Source organism: Panthera leo, chromosome A3, assembly GCF_018350215.1.
Source record: "Panthera leo isolate Ple1 chromosome A3, P.leo_Ple1_pat1.1, whole genome shotgun sequence".
Classification (NCBI taxonomy): domain Eukaryota; kingdom Metazoa; phylum Chordata; class Mammalia; order Carnivora; family Felidae; genus Panthera; species Panthera leo.
Window position 1 is genome coordinate 86,000,370 of NC_056681.1, and position 25,705 is coordinate 86,026,074.

The 25,705-nt window shown below is 41.5% G+C and overlaps 1 protein-coding gene across 6 annotated transcripts in view; it reads left to right on the top strand.

The window, feature by feature from the left end:
- Positions 1–25,705, top strand: part of ANTXR1 (ANTXR cell adhesion molecule 1) — a 217,341-nt gene that overhangs the window by 94,042 nt on the left and 97,594 nt on the right. For 5 of the 6 annotated variants that reach the window (XM_042932532.1, XM_042932533.1, XM_042932534.1 and 2 more), the window contains exons 11-12: positions 7,585–7,654; positions 9,138–9,216. In XM_042932532.1, the coding sequence (XP_042788466.1) occupies positions 7,585–7,654; positions 9,138–9,216 (149 nt within the window). Of the gene's footprint in view, positions 1–7,584; positions 7,655–9,137; positions 9,217–13,166; positions 13,432–25,705 lie in introns of those variants that run through there. The other variant, XM_042932538.1, reaches the window with a different exon arrangement.

Consider the following 25,705-nt stretch of genomic DNA (forward strand, 5'->3'; position numbering starts at 1 on the left):
ATTCTAACAGTACCCTGGGGGCTGTGAACCATCCAGTAATACCTAAAGGACCCTCTACAATGGGCAAAATAGATATATAAAGCCATGATAGACATTATACCAGGATTTCTGACCTTGGTACTATGGGGCCAGATAATTCTTTGTGGAGGGAAAGAAGGATGCCCTGTGTAGTACAGGATATTTAGCACCATCTCTGGTCTCTACTCACTAAATGCCAATATCACTTCTCCCCCAGTTTGGCAACCAGAACTGTCTCAGACATTGCCAGTTGTCTCCTGAGCTGCCATCAGAGAACCACTGCATTATATACATGTCCACACATCCTATTTGGATAGATGACTTGCCTCTCGTCACGCCTTTACCATATAGCCCTGACACAAGCTTGTAGATAAGTTATAAGACATAGTTTGCGCACGCATTCACATCTCGTGTTGTACAGGTGCCTCAGAGAAGGAGCCTAGTGGTACCTCACTTTAGTAATAATAGTTGACATGCAAGTGCTTATTAAGTGTTGAGCATTTAATCATATCATTTCATTCAAATTTACAACAGCTTATGAAATGAGTATGATTCCCATCTGATAGGCGAGAACTCTGGGTTGCAGATAGGGTGACCTAGGCAGTGGGTGGCAAAGCGGTGATGGAACTGAGCCTTGGCTCTTCATGTGCTCATTATTTCTCCATCCTAGTGCAACCTGCCCCAGAGAACAGGGAGGGAAACTAAAAGACATATCCTGGATACCCATAACCTACAGGAACTGGTAAAATAGTTACACGTAGGTGCACGGGACTTATCCGGGACCTGTGGGCCAAGCTCTTTGCCTGAGCTCATAGTAGTAGCCACTGAGGGCCTCCAAGGAAACCTTGCAACAATTCCAGGCTAGGGAAGGGGTGGGTAGATGTGGGTCATGCCTGAGGCAAAAGATGGTGGCCAACTCAGTTCTGCAACATTCAAGGTACTCCTCTGGCTTCAGCCGGGCATGAGAGGACATGCCAGTGGATGCACTATGTTCTGAGGATTATTCCCAACTTAGTCCCACCCACCTGCGCTTCACTACCATCTCTTCCCATTCTGTTTTGACTCTTGTTTCTCATTGCTCTGACCTCAGAACCCCTGGTCAGCCTCTCCAAGTAGAAGCCACTCTTCCACTTTCAAAATCTCTGCTCTGGCCCCTGATGTAGTTTACTGTTTAATGTCTTTCATCAAAAAATCCATAGCCTTGTTATCTCACCCGTTTATGAAAACCTCCCCACCCAGGGCCTGACACGTAGGACATGCCCAAAAAATATTAATCTCCTTCCACTCTAAGCAGTGGGTTCCATTAAGCTTGGCAGTAAGATCCCCGTGTTTGTGAATTATCATCGCAGGAGCCCCAAGAGGGCAATCAACCACCTCCTTTCTGGCTGGGGCTCCAGAAAGCTCAACCCAGATGCTTTGAATTGCACCAACTTGGAGTCCTGCTGAATATCAGTTTATTTCAGGTTTTTGCACAGTATTTTAAAAACTTAACTTTTTAAAAAGCCGGTTACTTGAGAATTCAGTGAGAAGGTAGAAACATCCAGCGTAACTCCAGCCTGTCTATTCTCCATTCAGACACATTCCCAAACCAGCTGATAATTTGGTGCTGAACAGTTATGCTTGGCTCGAGGATGCCATGAAATGCTCTCTAGACCCAGTGGAGATTGGGAGAAAGAGCAGAGTGAGCTCATTTAGTCCCCTAACTTTCATTATTTTGTAACAGTAGGAATGTAAACTCTACTTTGGAACTTACATCAGCTTTTGGAGGGTTTCAACAAGCTCTCCCTGATAAGGCTAAAGGTTTTTCTTGTGCTGTTGGCCAGAAATAAATATTTATATCAAGAAAAGATTGCCAAGGCTTGAAAAGCATTTGAATTATTTAATCAGCCTATAAAAGGATTCACTGTGATTGGTGTTTGAATTAACTAATGAATTTTAATCCTGGTTTTATCTCAAATCTATTAGATAGTCACCAATGGCAGGGAAGAATTCTGGGAATTCCTTCAATCGTCTGAAAAGAATTACATTGATCCAAGGTCAAAACCTGGGAGTGTACATATTTGAGTGTATGATTCTGGAACATGGGTTCATTACAGTAGATCACTGTCTCTCAAAAGGTACCTGAACCTTACCACAGAGCTTTTCAATTCCTGTTCCCCTCTCATAGAAGACATGCCTCCTACGATTATCCAGCCTCACCCATGGAGCATCTTGACCATTTGCCTCCAAAGTGGTCAGGTATAAAAAGACTTAGCTCCTAGTATACCTCAGGCTAGCTGTATCACAAAATTAGCTGTGACATTATGACAATGTAAGATGGCTAACTAGTTTAAATTACATCTGTAAAAAAACTAGCTGGGTTGACCTTGGGTAAATCATTTCAACAAAACCTGGGTTTGACTTTCAGCCCTGACATGTACTAGTGGTGCAACACTGATTCAATTAACTAACCTCTCTGAGCCAGTTTCCCAAATTGTAAATAATGAATAATAATAATGTCAAATGAGGCCATGAGTATCGTGTCAGACAGAATCAGAATAAATATATAGATATGGATTTAGATGTAGTGGATATACACATTTGTGGGAATATAGATGTGTGTGTGTGTGTGTGTGTGTGTGTGTGTGTACTCTGCCCCCCTCTGTGCCCTCTGTACTCATCTTCAGGGATGCCCAGCTCTCAAGCCTTGGGTGTTTGGCAATTTGGTATAATGATACTCATTGATCCCCCAAACCTGGGTTTAAATCAAGCTTCTGTTCTATTATTAGACTCTTACAAGCAAGTGTTTTAGATTAACCTATGTTGAGTGTATGCACTGAATTCTGAAATATCTTTGGTAAAAGGCAAGGAAATTTATATTTACAGATCATCTAAAAATTCCCTTAACTTCTGGTTTCAAACTCCCACCCCTCCCTAATTCTCTCCCCCTGTTGCCAACAAGCCAAGCGCTGGTCTCCTAGGTCCTGGTCTCCACTCCCCTGCCCACTCAATGCTAACGGACAGTGAAATGGCTGCCCACTGGACAGAGGAGCTGGGACTCAGTCGTCCTTGGGGTGGCTTATGGCCCCATAAACACCACTGGCTTTGGAAGAAGTGGCGGCAAGGTTGGCAGGGTCCCTGAGCCAAACGTGGCTCAGCCGAGGGGGAAGGCTTTGTGCCCTGCTTCCCAAGAGGACGTTCCAGGAAGAAGTCAGATGATCTGCGTTATGGAAACCAAATGGCCCTTCTTTGTTTAGAAAGAGAGAGAGAAAGAGAGAAAAAAAAGTCACTCATTTTTGTGGTAAAGTGAAAACAGGCTCCAAATCAAACAATCCCTCTCAGAGCAGAAGATGCCAGCTCCCCAGAGCAGGCCCACAGGCACAGAGCTGATAAACTGACAGAAGGCAGTGTTAAGGCTGCACCACAGCCTCAGCAAAGTGTCCTCAGTCCTCCCAGTGAGGTTTTCTTCTGCTTCGCTCCAGAAATATTTGGTCTCCTAAGCAGGAAAGGAAAATGAAGGGAGGGGAAAAGAACCAACTGATTGACCTAGGCCAGTCTTGTCCTCTCACCCCCTTCCAGTGGGATGGAGGGCAGAGAAGGAGCTGTTCAGAGAAAGCTCTAGAAGTGGCTTGGGCACTAATAGCTGCATAGGCATACTGGGCCCGGAGCCTCCCTTGTGTCTCTGACTTGGATGCCCATTCTGTGTGACCAGCTCTTCCCACAGAATGCAGCCAAGAGTCACGAGGCCTCCTGTGGCCACTCTGTGGCTACCCCGTGGCTCCATGGGCAGGGATCTGCACTCCCAGGTATTACTAGCACATGTGAAGCAGGATAAGCCATGGCCAAGAGAAAATAAATACAGTTTCTAGTCAGCCATGCCTGTCCTGAGTTTGGTTTATTGTCTAATATAAGCCTTTCCTGGAATATAGAGGCTCTTGGCAAGGGAAGAATAATGGAGAATTCACATCTAGTCCCGGCTTTGCCTCTGACTTGCTGTGCAACCATGGGTCACTGTTGCCTCTCTGAGCCTCCATTTTGCATCTGGGAAATGCGCCCAATGCCCTTGCCTTGCCTCAGTTCACAAGATCGTGTAGAAGGTGATAACGCATGGCTCTTATCAAGAGGTGGCAGCCAGACCACCTAGGTGTGGATCCAAGCTCCCCTGGGTAATGTTGGGCAAGTTTCTTCACCTCTCTATGTCTGCTCCTCACCTTTAAAATGAAGGGAAGTGGGGCGCCTGAGTGGCTTAGTCGGTTGAGTGTCCGACTTCGGCTGAGGTCATGATCTCACAGGTTGTGGGTTCGAGCCCTGCGTGAGGCTCTGTTCAGACAGCTCAGAGCCTGTGTCTCCCTCTCTCTCTCTGTCCTACCCCACTTACTCTCTCTCTCTCTCTCTCTCTCTCTCTCTCTCTGTCTCTCTGTCTCAAAAATAAACATTTTTTAATTAAAAAAATCAATAAAATAAATAAATAAAATAAAGGGAAGAATATTCTTTCCTGGGAGCACAGCTAGCAGGTTATAAGTTCGATTATGTAGTACGCTCAAAGTGCATGGAGAGCACCGACACACAGGATGCCCTGGGAGAGTCTCACTGCCATTATTGTCACCAGAGACTGGGAAACACCTTGAAAATAAAAATGTTCAGTTCAGGATTGTATGATCCACCACTGTCACCATAAAGCTTCATAATTCCATTCAACATGCCTCCACTGCCCCAGCAACATTCCGTAATCTGCGAATGCTAGTTCTAAATATGAGGAGGGACCTCCAGTACCTTCCCGTCGCCCCACCATGGCCCACAAGGCCTTGATCATCTGGCCCTGCTGCCTTTTCTAGCCTCATTTTGAATCACTGTCTCACTCAACTTCAGCAGCCTTGTTGACCTCCTTTTAGCATTCAAAGCTAAAAGGCTCCTTCCTGCCCCAGGACATTTGCAGGGCTTCCTGCCTCACTCCATGTCCTCTTCACCTGACAATGGGTGTTAGCTTATATGGCTTCTCCTCTGGGAAGCATTTCCTGACCTTCTTTCTCTTTCTTTGCGCTCACCACAATTATAATGAAATAGTAACTTGTGTAGTTACTAGCATGTCAGCTCCTTAAGCGAGGTGCTTTCATCTGTTTTGTTCATTGCAAGGCCCTGACATGTGGAAGACATTCAAAAGAATATATTTTTCAATAAAAATGAAAGTACTCAATAACTATCCCCCCCCACAGCTCCTATAAAATCCATTAAATCAGAGACCATGTTTCTCTTCTCGAAACCTATGTCTCTAGCTCAAAGTAGGTCTTTAATAAATATTTGTTGAATGAATGAACAAAAGAATGAATGAATGAATGAATGAACAAATTAATGAATGGTTTGGAATAACCTAACTTTTCACCACTTGAGAATTTGCTTAGACATCAGAGGAGACTGTAACGGACCATCCTCTTCTTCCTGCTTCTATGGAGATACAGTGCTTAGCACTCAGACGTGTCCTCTAACTCCCACCCCCAGTGGCTCTGCTCCTTCAACCCAGGCATGGAGGGCACGAGGCTTCCTAATCCCCACTCAGGCAAGCATTTCGTGTCTGCCACAGTCCAATGTCATTAGACACATCAGTTTCATAACATGCCAATAGCAGAATACTGTCCTTCAATTATACATGTATTCCTTTCTGTCTTCTAGTGCAGGCATTCATATTCACAGCTGATTAAAGGGACTCGTTTTATTCATCTCCATCTCACCCACAGGTCCTACCGCAATTCTTGGCACAGAGCATGCACCCTTAAATGTTGCATCATGAAGGAACAAGTGCTATATACTGACTATAGTCAGTAACTTCTCAGCCCTGCTTCTGGCCCCAGAACCTGGGACACAATGACATTTTTAAGGAGCTCAAGATGAAACCTGCTTAAGATTTCCCCAGTCAACCCATAGAATAAGAGCAAGAACTTCCCACCTCTAGTATCCCCCCACTTTCATCCATCTTTCACAGCTGCATCTGCTGAAACTTCCGAAATCATCACTTCAAGTTTTTCTCCCAAAGTCTCCAAAGATCTCTTCATGGCTAATAGACTTATGTCCAAATGCCTCAGTCTCACTCAAACTTCTTCCTATACTGATCTTTTCAAATCCTACTTCCCTCCTACCCTCGCATATGTCTTCTTTGTGCTCTGCCTTTATTCATGCAATTCCTCTTGCCATTCTCTTCACCAAAGTACATCTCAGGTTTTGTGTTTCCTGTCGCCTCACCACATCACCCACCTAAAGGGAGCTCTCTGTCTCCTGAAGTCAAATGATATTTTGGCTTAGCCACTTCTAATATGTCAGCAAACTTTTTCTTTTTTAAAAAATTGAGATACAATTGATAAATAGGTTTATGTTAGTTTCAGATATACAACATAGTGATTCAATATTTGTGTAGAAGGCGAAATGATCACCACAACAAATCTAGTTAACATCCATCCCCATACATAGCTACAAGTTTTTTCTTGTGATGAGAACTTTTAAGATTTGCTATCTTAGCAACGTTCAAATATGCAGTACAGTATTGTTAACTATAGTCACCATGCTGTATATTACATCCTCATGATTTATTTGATAACTAGAAGTTTGTACCTTCTGACCACCTTCTCCCATTTCGCCCATCCCCCACCCCCACCCCCACCCTGGCAACAACCAATCTGTTCTCTGAATCTATGAGTTCATTTTTTTTCTTTTTTAGATTCAACAAAAAAAGTGAGATCATATGATATTTGTCTTTCCTCATCTGATGTATTTCACTTAGCATAATGCCCTCCAGGTCCATCCATGTTGTTACAAATGGCAAGATTTACTTTATTTATGACTGAATGATATATGTTGTGTGTGTGTGTGCGCGCGCACACACACACACGATATATCATTGTGTATATATATATATATATATATATACACAACGATATATATATATACACTATATATATATATACACACACAATATATATATATACCATATATATATATATATACACACTATATATATATATATATACACACACAATATATATATATACCATATATATATATATATACACACTATATATATATATACACACACAATATATATATATACCATATATATATATATTATATATATATATAATATATATATAATATATATGCCACATTTTCTTTAGCCATTCATCCATGGATGGACAGTTAAGTTGTTTGCTTCCATGTCTTGGCTATTGTAAACAATGCTGCATCAGCAAACCTTCTCCATGAATATGACTTCTCTCTCAAACTAGACTCAGACCTGAAGCTCCCCTGGGGACCAGTCTTGTATCTTCTGGTTTCCCCTTCATTATGCTTGGTCTATGGTAAGAGGTCAGTTTCTATTTGTTCCCTGATTGACTCATCTGGATGTATGAAGTCAGAGACTAGTGTTCTGGCAGGAGACTGTAAGTGCGTTCACTTTAGTGGATTTTATGGCTCAAGGCTAGTTTCTATTTCAAATAGTTACTGCTTTTCTAGTGTCTCCCAGGAGTTGGTCTCTAGGAGTCACTGAATATGAAATTATAAAGTCACTTCACTCCTCTTAATCCAGTGACTTCCTTTTTACAGATGAGAAGCCCTTCACTGTGGAAGATACTTATTTGCTGTGTCCAGCACCTATCTTAAAAGAAGTTGGCATGTAAGTTTCCACCAGCAACTGAACCTCACAGCCAGGGAGGAGAGAGAAGGTAGAGGGGACAGAGGGAGAAGAAAACGTCTCTCTTTATTGTCATAATGCAGTCTTTGTCTAGACCTTTCCAGGTAATGATGATGGTGCCCATGTTTACAGTGAGCAGGGCACCAGGACAAATGTTTCACAAAGGGGATCTCACTTTATCCTCCCAAGTTCCCAAAGAACCAGGTACTCACGTCATCCCAGTTTTACAGATGTGGAATCTATGGCTGAGAGAATTTAAGTAGAATTTAAGTAGTTTGCCCAAGGTCACACTGCAGTAGTGGAACTGTCTAGATTTGAATAAAGGTGTGTCTCACACAACTACATTTCTAGAAAGCTCTCACACTTCCCTCTCACAAACTTTACCTTGCCCCGTCATCGTAATTTCCCTGCTAGATGATTATCTCCTCCTTAGAGATATGGAAGCTCAGAAAGGAAGCTCAAGGGGGCTAAGTGGGTCCAGAGCTGGTTGAAGACCCCAGGTTCAGACCTTCTGAGGCCAAGCTCAGTGCTCCTTCCTCTGAGCCTCTGCAGGTGTTCACCCAGACTGCACAAGGTTCTGTGAACTAATTTATGGGGGGAAATTCCATGGCAGTGCTATTATAATAGGTGGTGGTGAAGTGTGATGAAAATATTCAACAGAAGGAAGACAATTAGTACCCTAAGCAAGAAAAGAACTATGTGGGGAAGCAGAGAAGCTGTGTTTGTCAGAGAACACAAACTCATTTCTCTGTAAACATGTCTACAGCAGGCTGAAGATAGAATGGTGGTCTTGAGGAAACAATACTAAACATTTTCATCTAAATTCTGCTTTCGATCATTTGTTCTAATGGTAAAGCCTCCAACTCTGGTTGCCTAACACTGGTCTCCAAGTCCACTGATTCCACCAACTAACCCTGTATCCATACGGCCAAGTACAAGCAAAATGCAAGCTCAGGTTTCAGTGAGTCTCACAGAGATGGAAGGTGGGTGGAAGGTAACTCACCCACTGCTGTACCTCCGTGAGTTTGCCAGGATGGTCACAAACCCCCTCATCAGAATCAGTTACTGATAGCCCCAATAATAACAACAGAACATTAAGTTTACAGCGTGACAAGTTTATCCCCATAGATTCGAGCCATGTTTGGGGAACACTTCTTCCTATGACAATGTGACAGGTAAATTAAATGGCAGCAGGCTTTTCCCATTCAATGCAATTTGCTGCAATGTAAGAAGGGCCGAATGCAATGCCTTGATACACTAGCCAAGGGTATCCTGACGTCTCTAGAAGGTTACAGTCGATGGTCCCTAGAGACCTCCTCTACATTTTACAGGCCCCAGGGGAAGAGACCACAGTCTTTCCCCTGGGTAGTGAGGAGCAGGGCTTACAGGGGACCTCAGTGTCAGCTCATGGGCCCCTGCTCTTTGTACACCTTGCTGAGCATCTCTGGCTCCTTTGTCATTGCAGGAAAGCAGCGCTTCAGGTCAGCATGAACGATGGTCTCTCTTTCATCTCCAGTTCTGTCATCATCACCACCACACGCTGTGTAAGTCACTTTCCCTTTCCTGAAGGCTTTATTGTCATTCTCATTTCCCTGGGAAGTTTCCAATTCTGCATTCTGTTCACTGAGCTTTGATCCCAGCTCCGCAGGGCCAGCTGTAGGCTGGACCCCAGAGGGTATCGGGAATGCCTGTGCTGGGCTTCTCCAGGTTCCTCATCTCTGAGCAAGGGTGAGAGCTGAACACACCTGCATGTCTGGATGGTAAGATAGGGCCATTGTCTGTGCAGTAGTGACGGGAGACATCTGGGTAGACTGTGTCTAGGAGGAATTGTGCAGAAAGAAATTGGATGGCACACACAGAAAGCACATCTTAGGGAGTTTTTCTCTAAAAGGAAGCAGGGCAATAGGGCAGTAACTAAAGGGCAATGTGGAGTATAAGGAGAGTCTTGTTTAGAATGGGAGAAATTGCAGCTTGTTAATATGATGGTGGAAATAATCCTGGAGAAAATGGAAAACTGATGAAGCAGGGTGGGGGCTATGCCAAGGGGATTGTGAGGCAGGAGTGGGATTGTATTCTACCAACTCTTCAGACACTCCTTCTCTGGATCCTTAATGGCAGGTGGTTTTTTTCTGGCTACATATAAAATCACCTGGAAGACTTAAAAAAAAAATTATGATGCCCCCAGACTCGTCCCAGAACAATTGAAGCCAAGTCTGGAGTGGGCCCTAGCTTTGGTGGTTGCAAGGCCTCCTGGGAAGGTTCTTGCGTGTGACCATGGGTGGGAACCCTTGCGTCAGTGCAGCTGCTCCCTCCCGCTGTCAGTATGTCAGAGCTCAGCCCATCAGAGGACTGTCAGGGCTAAGTTAGCTTTTATACAGTCCTCAGCCCCTAGCATGAGTGGTTCCAAAATAACCTTTGTCTGAATATTCAGTTGTTGTCACCAAGTGCATTTCTTCCACTGAATCATTCTAAAGGCTAATGTGTTTGACCTGATGGTCAGCGTGGGCAGATACTATGGTCACATTCTGCCTGGGCACTGGAGGACATGTCATTAGAGCCCCCCACTAATTGGGGCTTGTATCCCTCATACTGTCACAGGTGGACAAGAACTAGCAGGCATGCACTGAAGCCAGACAAAATAAAAATGAGTCATCTCATAAATGAGCAGGAGATCCGGCCTCAGGATGGACAGTCTTCCCTCCCAACTTGCCCCTCTGCCCACCTCCCACAACACAACACATTTCCATCCTGTGTTAGGAGCAAACCAGTTTTCTTAAAAGCAGGGTAAGCCAGTGCAATGGGTATGGAAAATGGAAGTTTTACTTTTGTTTTTTAATGTTTTATTTACTTTTGAGAGAACACAAGTGAGGGAGGGACAGAGAGAGAGGGGCAGAGGATCTGAAGTGGGTTCTGTGCTGACAGCAGCAAGCCTGATGTGGGGCTTAAACTCATGAACTATGAGACCATGACCTGAGCTGAAGTCAAACACTCAACCAGCTGAGCCACCCAGGTGCCCCAATGGAAAAGTTTTACTGGACCAAAGTAAGAAATTAGGGTTGTCACAGAAAAGTGTCACCACTGAGAAATGTCTGAGTCTCAGACACCCCTCAGTGGAACATCAAATCTGGAAACCAGATATGAAAACTTTCTGGAGAAGCAGTGAAATTTCAAGTGTACCCGCCTGCTTCTTTTAAAAATTGACCCTTCTGGAACTTGCCAACCTGCAGGAAATGATTAAAATACCCCAAACCTAACAACTCCATTCCAGATTCCTCCCTGCTTTGGAGTGATCCAGCAGTTTGGGCCTGCATTTCTCATTATGTCTGACCATACCACAGAGAAACAGCCATGCCCTTAAGGCCACAAGGGCATGAGGAGGCGGAAGGGAAACATCTCAGGACCAAACTTGTGGTATGGCAGATATAGGACTATGACTGATGGCTTAAGTCCTGGGCCTGTAAGCCAAGAAGAAAGGGTGTCCTCTAAGGTGCTGAAAAATGAAAAGAGCTCAGAGCCAAGTCCCCTCTACCTTCCCATCCCACTCCAGCCTTCATTTACATCTTATATCTCCCTTACCTGAGTGCTCATCGCTCAGTTTTCTGCTCAGTTGACCCTTGATAAACACCACCCCATCACATCTTATGTGCTATTGCCCTTTTCACCTGAAAATGCTATATGTCTACAACAAAATTATGAACACCCTAAGATTTGAGATCCAGGACCATTCATTCATTTATTCAACAAATATTCATTGATCATGTATAACATGCCAGGCACTGTCCTGGGTATCTAAGTTGACTTTCACTGTCAGTTGGTTGTGTGGCCTTGACCAAGTGATTTAGCCCCTTTGTGCATCAATTTCCTAATCTGTAAAATTGTAATAATACTACTTTATCACTCTTAGCAGCATCATGAATATTAAATGAAATGAAAAAGTTCTTGGCAGAAGGCCTGGCTCGTAGTAAGTGCTTAATAAATGTTAGCTGCTGTTCTAGTGGAAGCTGAGTTAAAATTATTGAACTCTTTGGAAATTCTCTCCAGAGAGTTGGCTCCCACTTCAGAGTCCCATAATAATAAAGGAACTCTTCTTAGATAAGATGGATCCCTAGGGGTATATGTTTGTTACTCAGCCAAGTCCAGGTGATTGAAAGGAGGTAGGCGAGATGGTCAAAATCATCCAGAGAAAGAAATGGACCTATATTCAAACATAAAACCCCCATCCCCAGCAGGACCCTACACAGAAGCTCCAATTAAAAAGACTGAAGCCACCTCTGGGCAAAACAGAGATGCAGGTGGAACGTGTGGTCATCCAGAATATGAAGTAAGGTCTTGGACTTGACGTTTGTTTCTTCAGCAGCTGGTTTGGAGGACAAGGTTTTTAGATTAGAAGTGATCCCCTGAGTCTGAGTAAAGGGTTAGTCCTGTCTGTGCCAGTCACAGCCTGCCCAGCCCATCACCTGGAACCAAAAATAATTCTAAAATATGTAGTTGAGTCTTTTCTTTTCTCGCTTTATTTGGTGCCCATTTGGATAACCATGCCACAGTTTTCAAGATCCACAATGAATAACTGTCGCCCCTGCCAGGAGCAGAAATTCCATGAAGTTTTACAGGAAAGAGTTTTTTCCATCCAAGAGCTAAAAGATTCCTATACAAATGGTAAACTTTACTGAGCTCCAGGACTCTAGAAAATGGTTTAACATCCAAAGTCCTCTTTCACCAGCATATGTGAATACATCCCCTTTCTTCCCCAACCTCTAAAAGTTGGGAGGGGAGGATCACTACTATGGTGCTGCTTTAGGGGAAATGGTTAAAAGAAGTTTGTCCTTTTTAGAGCAGAGCAAGCAAATGTTAGCCCCTTAAAGAAGTGTTCATGAAAGATTGTCCTCATTTAGATAAATGCCTTCAAATTCGATGATTTCCCAACCAAAGTGTATAAAAATCAGAATCATTCAACAAGTATTTCTTGACTTCCTACTGTGTCATCAGTGTTCCATTTACTTTTACAACATTGCTACCCTTAAGGAGCTTAAAATCCAGTTGGAGAAAGGAGCCCAACAAACACGTAAAAGAATATGTGAATAAAGAACAAAATTGTGTGAACCAGGTGTAAATGCAATAGAATTTCAGAGCAGGGAACAGGAGTGAATTCAGGAAGAGACACAAGGGCTTCACAGAGGAGACAACCCAAGTGGGGACTTGAAAATGCTAATTTCAGTTCGTGAAGGTGGGAAGAGGCCATCCACTAAACAGAATCCAATCTGAGCAAGGACTAGATATGTCTATGAGCACAGTTTGTTTGTGGTCCCTCCTAGGGACCATTAACTCTTTTTCTCTCATTTTGTATCAGTTTCTGGTGCCTTCTGATTTGGGACCATTTCTCAGGTTGGCAACCATTTTCCTGGGATGCCCTAGTTCACACAGTATGTACAATGAGGCTCAGCTGATGCTCCTCCCTATTAACTATGATCAGACTTTGATTTGTGTTGGTTTCCAGTGTATTAGAGCATCACCATCTTTGAAGAAAGGAAAGAGACAGAACATAAAGTTCTAAAATCAACACTAAATCAGCCGAGAACTCTGCCTTTTCCCCACTAACTTATATGGAAAACAGCCTGGCTTCAAGGGGCAGCAAGGTTGAGCAAATTTGAGAGGACCCATGTCAAGTCACTGTTCAGAGAAATTCTTTTCGAATGAAAATTAAAATGCCACCTACTCAGCCTTGAGAGATCACAACCAGAACAACTGCTTTGTAATTGTAGCACAATGGAGGAATAAAGAATACAGGATATTGAGTCAAAGTCCTAATTTCGAATCCCAGCCCCTCCACCTTGTAGGGTGATCTTGGGCACATTTGCCTGAGCTTGTCTCTGAGCCTGTCTGGCATGGTTGTTGCAAAGATTAAAGGCAAAGTGTATAAGGGGCTTAAGGTACCTGGTAATAAGTCAAAGAATGACAGTCGTTTACTAGTTTATTAAGATTGTCTTTCCTTGCCAAGTAAAAGTCTAATGGCCTGTCTCATTAAAAGATTTGCTGCTCATGCCCTGCAGAATATAAACAGGCAATGTTTCCCTGATGAAAAGTTATGATTCCTTTTGGGTCTATGATAAGCCTGTAATCTAGGAAGAGGCTAGGGAAAACTTTGAAGATGTTGCCTGCAGGCTAACTAGGGGAAACACCAGTAAATTAGATCTGGTGGTAAGTCAAATAGGATTAGGTTGCAGTCTCTTCACCATTTTTGAAAAAAGATTTTCTCAGTAAATGAATCATGTAAATAGTAACATAAGGGGAATATTTAGACCATTTCAAAGAATGAATTGAAACAACTATTTACTAAGGTTTATGCATTATTACCAAGTAAAAACTATTATCATTTAAAATGTTCTATCACGCCGAGCATGTTGGGAGGCATTTTATCAGAGGAGGTAACATTTCATGCAGAAGAGAAACACAGCTTCAGGAGGCATTTCACAACAGACTGAATCTTCCAGTGTTCCCCGAAATAGCCCCAACTCACCATGGTTTGGGAGTATGGTTTGGTTTCTATGAGGATGAACAGGATATTAACTTATTTCCCAAGGATTTTTTGAACCATTTTATCCTTCATATTTTCATGAATTCACACTGTTCTTTCTGAAGCTAGTAGTATTTTTCTACTTATATTTGTTTGAAAGAGAGAGACATCAACAATGCACAGGAGGGCCCCCACCCATGACAAAAAATTATCTTGTCCAAAATGTCAATCTAAAGAATCAGAATTTCTTGGAGGGAGCCCAGGATTCTGCATTCTTTTTTTTTTTTAAGTTTATTTATTTATTTTGTGAGAGAGGGAGCAAGAGAGAGCATGAGCAGGGGAGGGACAGAGAGAGAGGGAGAGAGGATTCCAAGCAGGCCCTGCACTGCTAACGCAGAGCCCAACGCAGGGCTTGATCTCACAAACTGTGAGATCATGACCTAAGCCAAAATCAAGAGTCAAACACTTAAGCAACTGAGCCACCCAGGTGCCTCCAGGATTCTGCATTCTAATAAGTTTGCCAGGTAAATCTTGAACACACAGGACTCTTACATTATACTTACCTGACACTAATTGTCCTCCAAAGTTTAAAAAAAAATCATTAAAATCTATTTAAGAAAAATGATTTATTCTCTTGATTCACTCCCAATCCCATTCATTTAAGAATCCCAAGATTTTAAAATCAGACCCTCTGTTTTATGTTGCTTCTTTTGGACAATATTTTCTGGTATAAAAATAGGAATTTGCTGAAAAGGATAATTTTAGCTCAATGTGACCAGTCTAGGATCTTCTCCCTTTTGGGTTGCCAGGCACAGACTGTAAAACTTTGTCTCCAAATGCCCCTTTCCCATGTTCCAAGTCTTCCCTTTGTTTCCACCTCTCACACTAAGGCTTAGGGAGCCACAGACTTGGCTTCTTGTTTCAGGAAGAGAGAACCCAGTTAGCCTCAGTATTGTTTTTAACACTGAATGGCTCCCAATGTCTCACGAGAAAGTGGGCCTCCAACTGCCAAACAGAGATAGATTATAAGTTTGGAAACAAGTGAAGACTTGAAGTAAAACAAACAAAACAAACAAAAAACTCACAGACATTGGAAAGAATAATTGTCTCCCATGCACAGCATAGCACATGTGCTTCTTGAGGAAAAAAAGCAAAGATTGTGTCTTGTTCGCCGTTGCAACCCAGCACCTGGCAGAATGCCTGCACATAGTATTCAGCAGATAGTTGATGGTTGAATGAATGAATGGACTCAATCAAGGGTCATACTGAGATCATGATGGTACCTGATGGTAGAAGAGAAAGGGAGCCAGAACACAGCAGGATTAGAACAGGGAGCACTGAGTTGGTTGAAAGATAGTTCAACAAAGAGGATGGCCAGCCAAGGAGCATGGTGCAAGATGCACATCCAAGGAGCATGGGGAGCTTGAGCATGATTTAAGAGGGACAAATCTATCAGCTGAGAAACTACAACCAGTGATTCCAGACAGGGTAATAGTCAAAGACCTCCTCAGAACAGCACCAGCTCCACTAGGAGCAGACTCTTGTCAGGGGGTACAGACCTGGAGAAGGGGTCTAGAAATAGCCTTTTCAACTGGATCAAGATTCAGGCAGGCCTCCAATGCATGAAGGTGTATAGTACCAGGCTGGAAGCAAGGCAGAAACATAGAGACTGATACAGAATCTAGGTAGCTACATTTTTTAAATTATTATTTTATTTTTATTTTTTAAAATTTACATCCAAATTAGTTAGCATATAGTGAAACAATGATTTCAGAACTAGATTCCTTAATGTCCCTTACCCATTTAGCCCATCCCCCCTCCCACAACCCCTCCAGTAACCAAATGTTTGTTCTCCATATTTATGAGTCTCTTCTGTTTGTCCACCTCCTTGTTTTTCTATTATTTTTGTTTCCCTTCCCTTATGTTCCTCTGTTTTGTCTCTTAAAGTCCTCATATGAGTGAAGTCATATGATTTTTGTCTTTCTCTGACTGACTGATTTCACTTAGCATAATACCCTCCAGTTCCATCCATGTAGTTGCAAATGGCAAGATTTCATCCTTTTTGATTGCCCAGTAATACTCCATTGTATATATATACCACATCTTCTTTATCCATTCATCCATCGATGGACATTTGGGCTCTTTCCATACTTTGGCTATTGTTGATAGTGCTGCTATAGACATGGGGGTGCATGTGTCCCTTCGAAACAGCACACCTGTATCCTGTGGATAAATGCCTAGTAGTGCAATTGCTGGGTCATAGGGTAGTTCTATTTTTAGTTTTTTGAGGAACATCCATACTGTCTTCCAGAATGGCTGCACCAGCTTGCATTCCCACCAACAATGCAAAAGAGATCCTCTTTCTCTGCAGCCTCGCCAACATCTGTTGTTGCCTGAGTTGTTAATGTTAGCCATTCTGACAGGTGTAAGGTGGTATCTCATTGTGGTTTTGATTTTATTTCCCTGATGATGAGTGAAGTTGAGCATTTTTTCATGTGTTGGTTGGCCATCTGGATGTCTTCCTTGGAGAAGTGTCTATTCATGTCTTTTGCCCATTTCTTCACTGGATTATTTGTTTTTTGGGTGTTGAGTTTGATAAGTTCTTTATAGATTTTGGATACTAACCCTTTATCTGATATGTCATTTGCAAATATCTTCTCCCATTCTGTCGATTGCCTTTTAGTTTTGCTGATTGTTTCCTTCACTGTGCAGAAGCTTTTTATTTTGATGAGGTCCCAGTATAGGTAACTACATTTGTTAAGTCCAAGGAGCACAAAGATATGAGACATGGGAAATAGACAAGTCTGGAAGGAATTGCAATTTAATGTGATAAGTTCTCTAATAGACAATTTAGCAATGAAGTAGAGTGTCTAGGAAATCCACAAACAGAAGAGATAATAAGTGAACTCAGTCAGGAGAGAGTAGGCATGGGCAAAGGCATGCTTTGGGCCACCATGGCTGTGATTGGTTGGGATGGGGTATTAGAAGAACAGGTCAGAGATGAAACAACTGGGCCCAGTTGGAAAGGCCTTCCTTATCTGCCATAGTTTGGAGTTTCTTTAATATTTAATTTAAACATTATATGTGATGCAGTTTTCATGTTAACTTCCAGTCTTTCCTAATTCAAGAAATAAAAACCTCTTATCTTCAGGAAAAAAAAATCTAAGTAACTGCAGAAAAGCTGTGACTTGGAGAGCATTGGCATAGCCCGAGCTCACAATGGAATACCAGAAACTTAGGCTATGGCAGTTTACCCAGTCTGGATGCTGCCGGCAATAGCTGAGGGGTGCAGATTGCCCTGGTCGGGGCTGGCCCTGAAGGGGGTGTGCTGGAGCTCACAGGTAGAGGCTGCAGTGGCTTTACCTAAGACAGGCTGCAGAGAGGGGGTAAGGACCATTCCCCAGAACTGTCTTAAGAGTTCTGTCCTAGGCACCTTCCCAGGTTCACTTTGTAAATCAGTTCAATTCTGTTACCAATTGCTTTGAAATAACTTGGGAAAATACAAATCCAGCCTGGTTTTGTAGTCATATGGCTATCTAGGTAAACAGACAGTTGGCATGGCTGTCCTTGCCAAAATTTCTTGAATTTCACCAGCCTGTTAGGGAATGAGTCCAGCAGCCTGTGCTGAGTGGCAATCTAGCCTTCCAACATAATAAAATATTATTGCATACTCCTCAGAAAAAAGTAGAAATCATAGAAGACTTTTTTCTTCTATTTCTTTTCCAAGGTCAGCAAAACAGTCCATCAATCAAAACAGGTAGCTATCTTTGGGATAGATACTTCATACCAATAGCTATGTAGGTCTCTTTAGTAAGGAAGGATGGGAAGGAAGGAGGTTGCTGGTGGCAAATGGGGTCAATGATCAGGATCAATGGGTATTAAAACAGTACTATAGGCAAAATGTTAAGGACTCAAAGAAGAATAGCCAGTCAATACCCTCCAGAACCCTACAACATAGGTGCCAAGGCAAGATATACACTCCAAGAGGTAAATATTTTACACTTTGGGGTACAAAAGGCAAATATCACACAGGAATCAGAAATTCCTCCATCTGTTCCAAAGACTAGGAGGCTCCTCACAGGCCTTTGGAAAACTCACTTGATACACGCACTACACACTTTGAGGAGTGTCTACTTACTGGACCTAGTGCATTACATCACAGTTACCCAAGAATGTGCTCCCCCCATTCTTGCAAGAGAGAGCTGGACAAATGATTCCAGAAATTCAGGGAGAACAATTAAGAAGCTCATGATTTACTCAGCCCAAAACCTTTACCCCATGAGTGTCCTTTCCCCAGTAAGACCCTCCCCAAACTGTTTCCCAATTCTAGGAAATGGCCCCTGGAGAAGACAAGTCCTTTCCAAACACCCAATCAAGGAGGACAGGACTAGGGCCCACACTCTGACTTTCCCCTATAGGTTTCTTCATCCTAACATTATTCTGGTTCCTGTGCAACTCACTCCCACACCCACCTCTCTCCTTGTTCATTGAGCTGCTGCCTATTCACACGGCCTGGAAGGGTAAGGGGAGACTGGATTGGAGGGAAAATAGGAGACTGACCTTGAAGAGGGTTTGAATGACAAACAGAAGGTGGAGTTTGGACAACGGGAAGTCATTCAAAAGAAGCAAAAAGCAATATTTTAGGAAGATCAGTCCCTAATTTGTATGTTCCAAGTATATTAACAAAATAGCATTAATTTGGATTAATTGATTTATAAATGTGTTCATTTGGAAAGGGAATAGGCTCTAGTTTACTTTTACATTATCTGAAGGGAACTTTGTACCAAAAATGGCCAACCCACAGCCCTAGGGCTACAGGTGACTCATTAACGTTTCATACTCAGCCCTGAAAAAGGATGGCCTTTACTTTATTATTGTTGTAATTATAGGTAATATGTCCTTTGAAAGATGTGGCTTAACAAAATGTAGGAAACAGACTAGTTGGAGAAGTAAAGTGGGAACAAACTTGGGATCAGATCAATGTGGTGGCTGAAATCCTGGCCCTTAAACAGCTGGCCTGGTACACAATAGATACCCAGAGTTAGCTTCCTTACCCTGATGTTGTAAGCTCTGTGAGAATCAACACAGTGATGTGGTTTCCAAAGAGGCTCTGGCTTCTGAATTAACAGAAGTATCATATCCATGACTAAGAAAGTGACAGAACCTCTCAACTTGGTAGAGGTAAAATCTCATTTGCGTATTGTATGAAATACCAAGACGCTTCAAGGGAGATCCTAGAGAAACTGAATATGTGAAAAGTATTACCAAGTATGGTAGGTTGTGTAGAATATTCTATGGAAAAAATAATAATAGTAATAATAATAAAGAATATTCTATGGAATTGGGACTCTTTGATCTCAAGACAAGGAAAGACTTTGGCTATTTTTAGCATTTGCAGGGCTGTCCTGAGACAGGAGTGTCTGCTTTTATTGTATAGATCCAAGGACTAGAATAGGCTGATAGACAGTTTGTGGCTCAGTTTTTAAAACGGTCTTTATAACTAGCTGCTTCAGGGGGGAGTGAGCTCCCTGTTACAGCTGTAGTCAAGCACAGGTGAGTTGACAAGCGGGCAGAATTATGTAAACACCATTCATGTATCAGACAGGCAATTGGACAGGAAAAGCTCTCAGACTCCTTCCAACACTGAGAGTCTATAATTTTAAACCTAAAAATCAGCTGGTGAAGGAATAAGGTGAACATTATCAGTCCTATATAGTATAACAACTGAGTTTGGTTTTTGTATTCTGAAAATAAATATGAGATCCTTTTGTTGGCAATGCTAGAGACAGTGGGTCTTAGTGCAATTCAAACTGGCCAACCTCCACCTAATACAAAAAGAGATTATACTTCAGACCAAAGTGTGGTCCTTCTGAGCTCCTTCTGAGAACATCTTGTTTTCAAATAACCTCAAAACACACTTTCTAATTTACAAACATTGATATCCTAGTCATAAATCATTCTCATCTCTTTATTAGTCTCAGTAAAGCCATACTTAATTCAAGGTCTTTTTCACAATATCTAGTATTTTTGATTATTATTTTTTTAACAAAATGACCTGTGGTTTCTTGTACTGTCATTAGAAAGGGCAAAAGACCACAGGAGTATCAGAAGGCAGAACTCAGATATCGAATGTTGTTTATGAACTGAAATAAAAATAGTTTGCCAACATCTTTATTTTGATAACCCTTGTATGCATAAAAAAATATCTTTTCAAATATGTTTTGGAGGATCCGAGCCGATTTGTTTTTCTTGGATGTTTGAGCAATTGACTTTCAATATTTTTATCTCAAAGTATTTTAAAGAATATGTTTTCCCTAAGTTTGAAATTTCCTTGTGTTGAGAATAAATGAGGGGAAAAAATTTTCTGAATCTATGCTCTTAAGAAACTCTGAGATAAGCACATATAAGATAGTAAAATTTATTTTTAGAAATAAGAGTTAAATCCAAATAGTCCATAACCAACATAAATATAAAGGACCAAACTCAACAGTTAAAAAACACAGATTGAGGGGCTCCTGGGTGGCTCAGTCGGTTAAGCCGCCGACTTCAGCTCAGGTCATGATCTCGCGGTCCGTGAGTTCGAGCCCCGCGTTGGGCTCTGTGCTGACTGCTCAGAGCCCGGAGCCTGTTTCAGATTCTGTGTCTCCCTCTCTCTGACCCTCCCCTGTTCATGCTCTGTCTCTCCCTGTCTCAAAAATAAATAAAACGTTAAAAAAAAATTAAAAAAAAAAAAGATTGAAAAGTTGTGTTTAAAAAATATGCCACTGTACACTGTTTACAATAAAAAAATACATTCAATAAAATATAAGGGCACAGAAAGGTTGAAAATAAAAATATTAGAAAATTTATATCAGGAAAATACCAATGGAAAGCTAGTGTGGCTATGTTAATATGAGATAAAACAAACAAACTTTATAGTAAAAAAAAAAGTTATTGGTATAAAGAGAACCATTACGTAATATTAAAAGGAACACTTAACTTAGAGGGTATAATTCTGATCTGAGCTTAATGCTATATCCTCAGCATATATAAAACAAATATTGACAGAACTACAAAGAGAAATTGATAAATCTGCCACCACAAGAGATTTAAACACAACTCAGTAATTTATAAATTAAGCAATCCAAAGAAATTTAATAAAATATAAATGTTTGAATAATGCAGTTAAACATGATCTAGTAGGCACACAATGAGGCTACAGTAAAATGTTCTAAGAAGGGTCCAAAATTTTTTGGTTGCATAAAATAGGGCCTATGCAATTACAAGATTAATGGGAAAAAAACCTTATTTTATACATTCTGAGACCCACTTTTTGCACATTTTAACATCTCTAAAATTAGGATGTTTCAGATAATCAATAATGTATCATGATTTAATTGGCCGTGTTTTTCCCTAATGGCTAATAATCAGTTATCCCACAAGGATGCATTTTAAATTCAATGAAATATTTCCCATCGGTCTATACTGTGCCAAAAGTAAAAGAAAACTTGAACAAATGCTGAACAAAACTGATCAGTCACCTCTTCTCCACCATCCACCCCATCCACCATGGAAAAAGAGAACTCTAGCCACTCTATTTTGGAGAGTGAGAGATAGACAGAGGGCAGGAGCTGATCACCTACCACATTACAGCCAACTTCATGAGATAGCCAGTTAGCACTATTGCAGGGCTTACCATACTTAGGAAAAGCTCACATTTTTTGAAATACCAAACAGACATCTAACTTTTTTATAAGTCAAACCAAAGTCATAATGGAAATTAGGAAATACTTAAAATTAGTCAGTTATGAAGATGCCACATCACAAACCTTGTGCATGCAGCTAAAGTGGTTCTTCGAGGAAAATCTATAGTCTTAAATGTTTATATTAGAAAGGAAGGAAGTTGTAAGTCAATTAGCCAAGCACTGAACTCAAGACATTAGATAACAACAGAGTAACCCCTCTAAAAAATAGATAAAAGTATGAAAGTAAGAACAGATTAGAAAACAAGATAAATGGAGAAGGGGGCACCTGGCTGGACACAGTCAGTGGTGCGTGTGACTCTTGATTTCAGGGTTGTGAGTTCGAGCCCCACACTGGGTGTAGAGATTGCTTAAAAATAAAATCTCTTTTTTTTAAAAGATACATAGAGAAGTACATAGAGTAGTAGATAGAGAAGTAATAGGAAATATTATTTATTATATGTATGTAATAGGAAACTATTAGTTGGGGGCAAGGTAGATAAAAAAGAAAAATAGACAGTGTGTCTGATAACACACTGGCCAGTTCTGGATGGAGGACAGGTCACACTCACTACTGTTACAAGTTGGATCAGTGCTGGAGGGAGATCATTAACCAAGGGAACCAAGAAAACACATGCTGATTGAGTTTATCTTTCACCTATGTCTGGGTCTATGGAAGCCTTTGTACACAAAATGGATGTTATAAAATACTGTACAGTGTTTACATGTTACTCTCCACCATTCTTATCATGAGCTATAATTTGCCAGGTTACTACAAAACCCCCGATTTCTGAGGCTGTTTGCCCTTCCAATCACTACGGTTTTTGAAGTTTATGGTTCTGCTTTTTCCAGCCTCTCATCTCTCAGTATTATACATGTGTCTTCTATTCTAGATGTCCTCTTTCTAATTTGAGAGTTTAAGATATCAGATATCAGACAAGTTTCTATAATTTGTATATAAAGTGAGAAGTCCTAGTCTCTGACTAAGAAAGAACTTGAGACAAAGCGTATGCCCTAAGTATACAACCTTTAGTGTATGATCAGTGTGTCCATTCATGCCCTGCTCCTGGGTTATTAAGGCTATTATGAATGCTTGAGTCTTTTGGGTTGAGTGTTCTAGATTAACGAATCCAGTTGTGACAGACACAATTGTAGGAAGAAGTGCACAATTTAAAGAGGATCCAAAAAGTGTGTATGAGTGGAAAGGAGGAGAAGGAGAGGGGGAATGACAGGGAGTGGGAGAGAGAAAGAGAGAGAAGAAGGAGGTGGTGGAGGAGGAGGAAGAGAATAGAGGTGTTGTAAGGAGAAGGAAGGAAGTGGAGGAAGAGGAGGAGGAAAAAGGAGGCGGAGAGGAAGGAGGAGGCAGGAAGAGGTGGAGGAGGAAGGAAGAGGTGGAGGAGGAGGAGTGGAAAGGAGGAGCAAAGGAAGGACTGATTACCCGTTTGGGAAATGGGCCAAAAAGAAGAGAGAGCCTGAACGGATCTCCTTTCTGCCAACACTGAAGTAATTGCCAGTTCCTTAAATGGTCCAAAATTGGCAAAATCCATGGACTAGGCTATCACAGAACAGGAGGAGACAGCAGCCAAACCCAAACCGTATCATCCTGGTTGGCAATTTATGGTCACATTGCACCAAATCACAAGCTGCGCCACGGTCCTCACATGTCTTCGGATCTGGACATTGTTTGGGACTGATGTGACTTACATCGTTTGCAAGCTCTTCCTCCTGCTTCCTACAGAATGATAAAGTCTCACAAGAGTATATAAACACCTTTCCTTTTGCAAAGCAACCAGCTCTCACCTATTCAGTAGGAAATTCAAAGGTCAGTGATTTAATTTATATTTCCCCAAAACAAGAGTCAGTCTGTGCCACAGGCAATACATAACTAGCATTCCTTTGCCATTACTGTGGTTGCTAGAACAGATGTTAGTGTAGTGCCCAAAGCAGTGGGCTTAATGTTTTGTTTCTTTAAAAAAAAAAATTAAAAAGTATTTGAATAAGTGACAACTAAAATATTCCTGGGTTTCTTTTACACACAACCCAGTGTCAGGAGAACTACTTCATTTTCAGGCCAAGGAAGTATGAAAGGTAACTTATTCTAAATTTATTAAATTGCTAAGGCAATTTATTTTACCTTCATTGCCCAAATTCATAGAATTGGAAAAAGATATCTAAAAGCTCAAGGTTTTGAGCTTGTGTATAAAAGGTAGAAACTCAACCTAAATGAATATATAACAAATGTGGCTGATAGAGTCCAATCTGGCAACCTTAGGTGGCCTTTACCTGCTAGGCTTAAAATTTGTCAATGCACTGACTCCTAATAAAGATGTTTGAGGATGATCAAAAACTTATATTCCATACTTCCTCACTCTAAGTAAAGTGATGTCTGTCCCTCCTTCGGTGCCTTTGATCACATTTCACTTTCCTTCTGGAATGCCCTCTCCTTTTCTCCACCTACCCACATTTCACTGTGGCTTCAAGGCCTGCCAAGTACTGCCTGGACCTGCCCCAGGATGCCTCACTGACCTTGGCAAGCCTCCTGAACGTCCTCTGCTCTGAGCTCAAGCATTGTGGTTTGTAGCATCATTTCAAGTTTAAGCACACATACCCCATACTGCTCCTTGAGCGAGCCCTGTGAATCAGTCCTGAATAACTAACTGGACACTGATGACATCTTCCAAGAGCGGAGACTGACTGTGTTCATCTTTCTGTGTCTCCTGCTGCCGACCATGTGTTAGAAACTCAACAGAAAATGATTAGTTGGTTTCCAGATACTCTGTAATTCAGTTTAGAGACATAGTTTTGAGGAATCAATCATCATGGTCACCAATGGTAAGCATCTATCTCCGTGAGGCACCATCCAAATCATAGGCCTGGCTTCTACCTTTCCAAGTTTATAATCTAAGGCTAACAGTATATAGTAGGTATGCTTACTTGCTGATAATAGGTAATAATGATACTAATATGGGAGGGATGGCCAAGAAGGCCAGTTGAGCACATACATTAAATAAAGAGCTACATTAAAGGCAAGTAGACCAGTCCCTGTAATGGAACAAAAAATGAAAACAAGAAATTAGCCTTTCTTTTCCAGTGTCATCATATTTGAATATTACCAAGTAACTTTCTCTCTAATCCTATTTCAACAGCCCACTCACAGGAACTAAGGCATTTTGAGTACTAACGAGCCACATCTTGTCTGCATTATTCTCTAAAAACTGGTTTTGATTAACGAGCTATACGCATTTTAGGGAGAGAAAAGAAAGTGCTGAATGAATCCAAGATATACTTATTATCACCCTTCCCATCATAAGTGAGATGAAGTGTCTCTACTAGGTCAGGGTGACAAGAAGACCAAGATGATACTGGAAAACCTTGATATGGAGGGTCCTTCCATGACAAAGGACCTCAGAGCTTGAGTTTGAAGGAATATAGCATCAATTTTTCCCTTAATTGCATACTGACGATGGCTTATCTAGTGCTTCTGGTATTATTCATATAAGGCATAAAGCCATAAGATTTATAGCAAACTAGAATTTGCACATCCAAATGATTGCTGCTCCTTCAAAATATTTACCTTGGAAAGCCGTATACTTTGTCCAACAACGCTGTCACAATGCCAACTATGTTCTGCACTCCTGCTCTGAAATGACCATAACTTCAAAGTCACATAACTTTGAATATCCTCAATAGGGGAATAGGGAAACATCATCATCTGATATGAAAACCACCTCTAATAGTTGTGGGAACTGGGTCTAGTGAATGGTAGTTTATCAAGCTGGGAACCTCCTTGGTGAAAAGAAA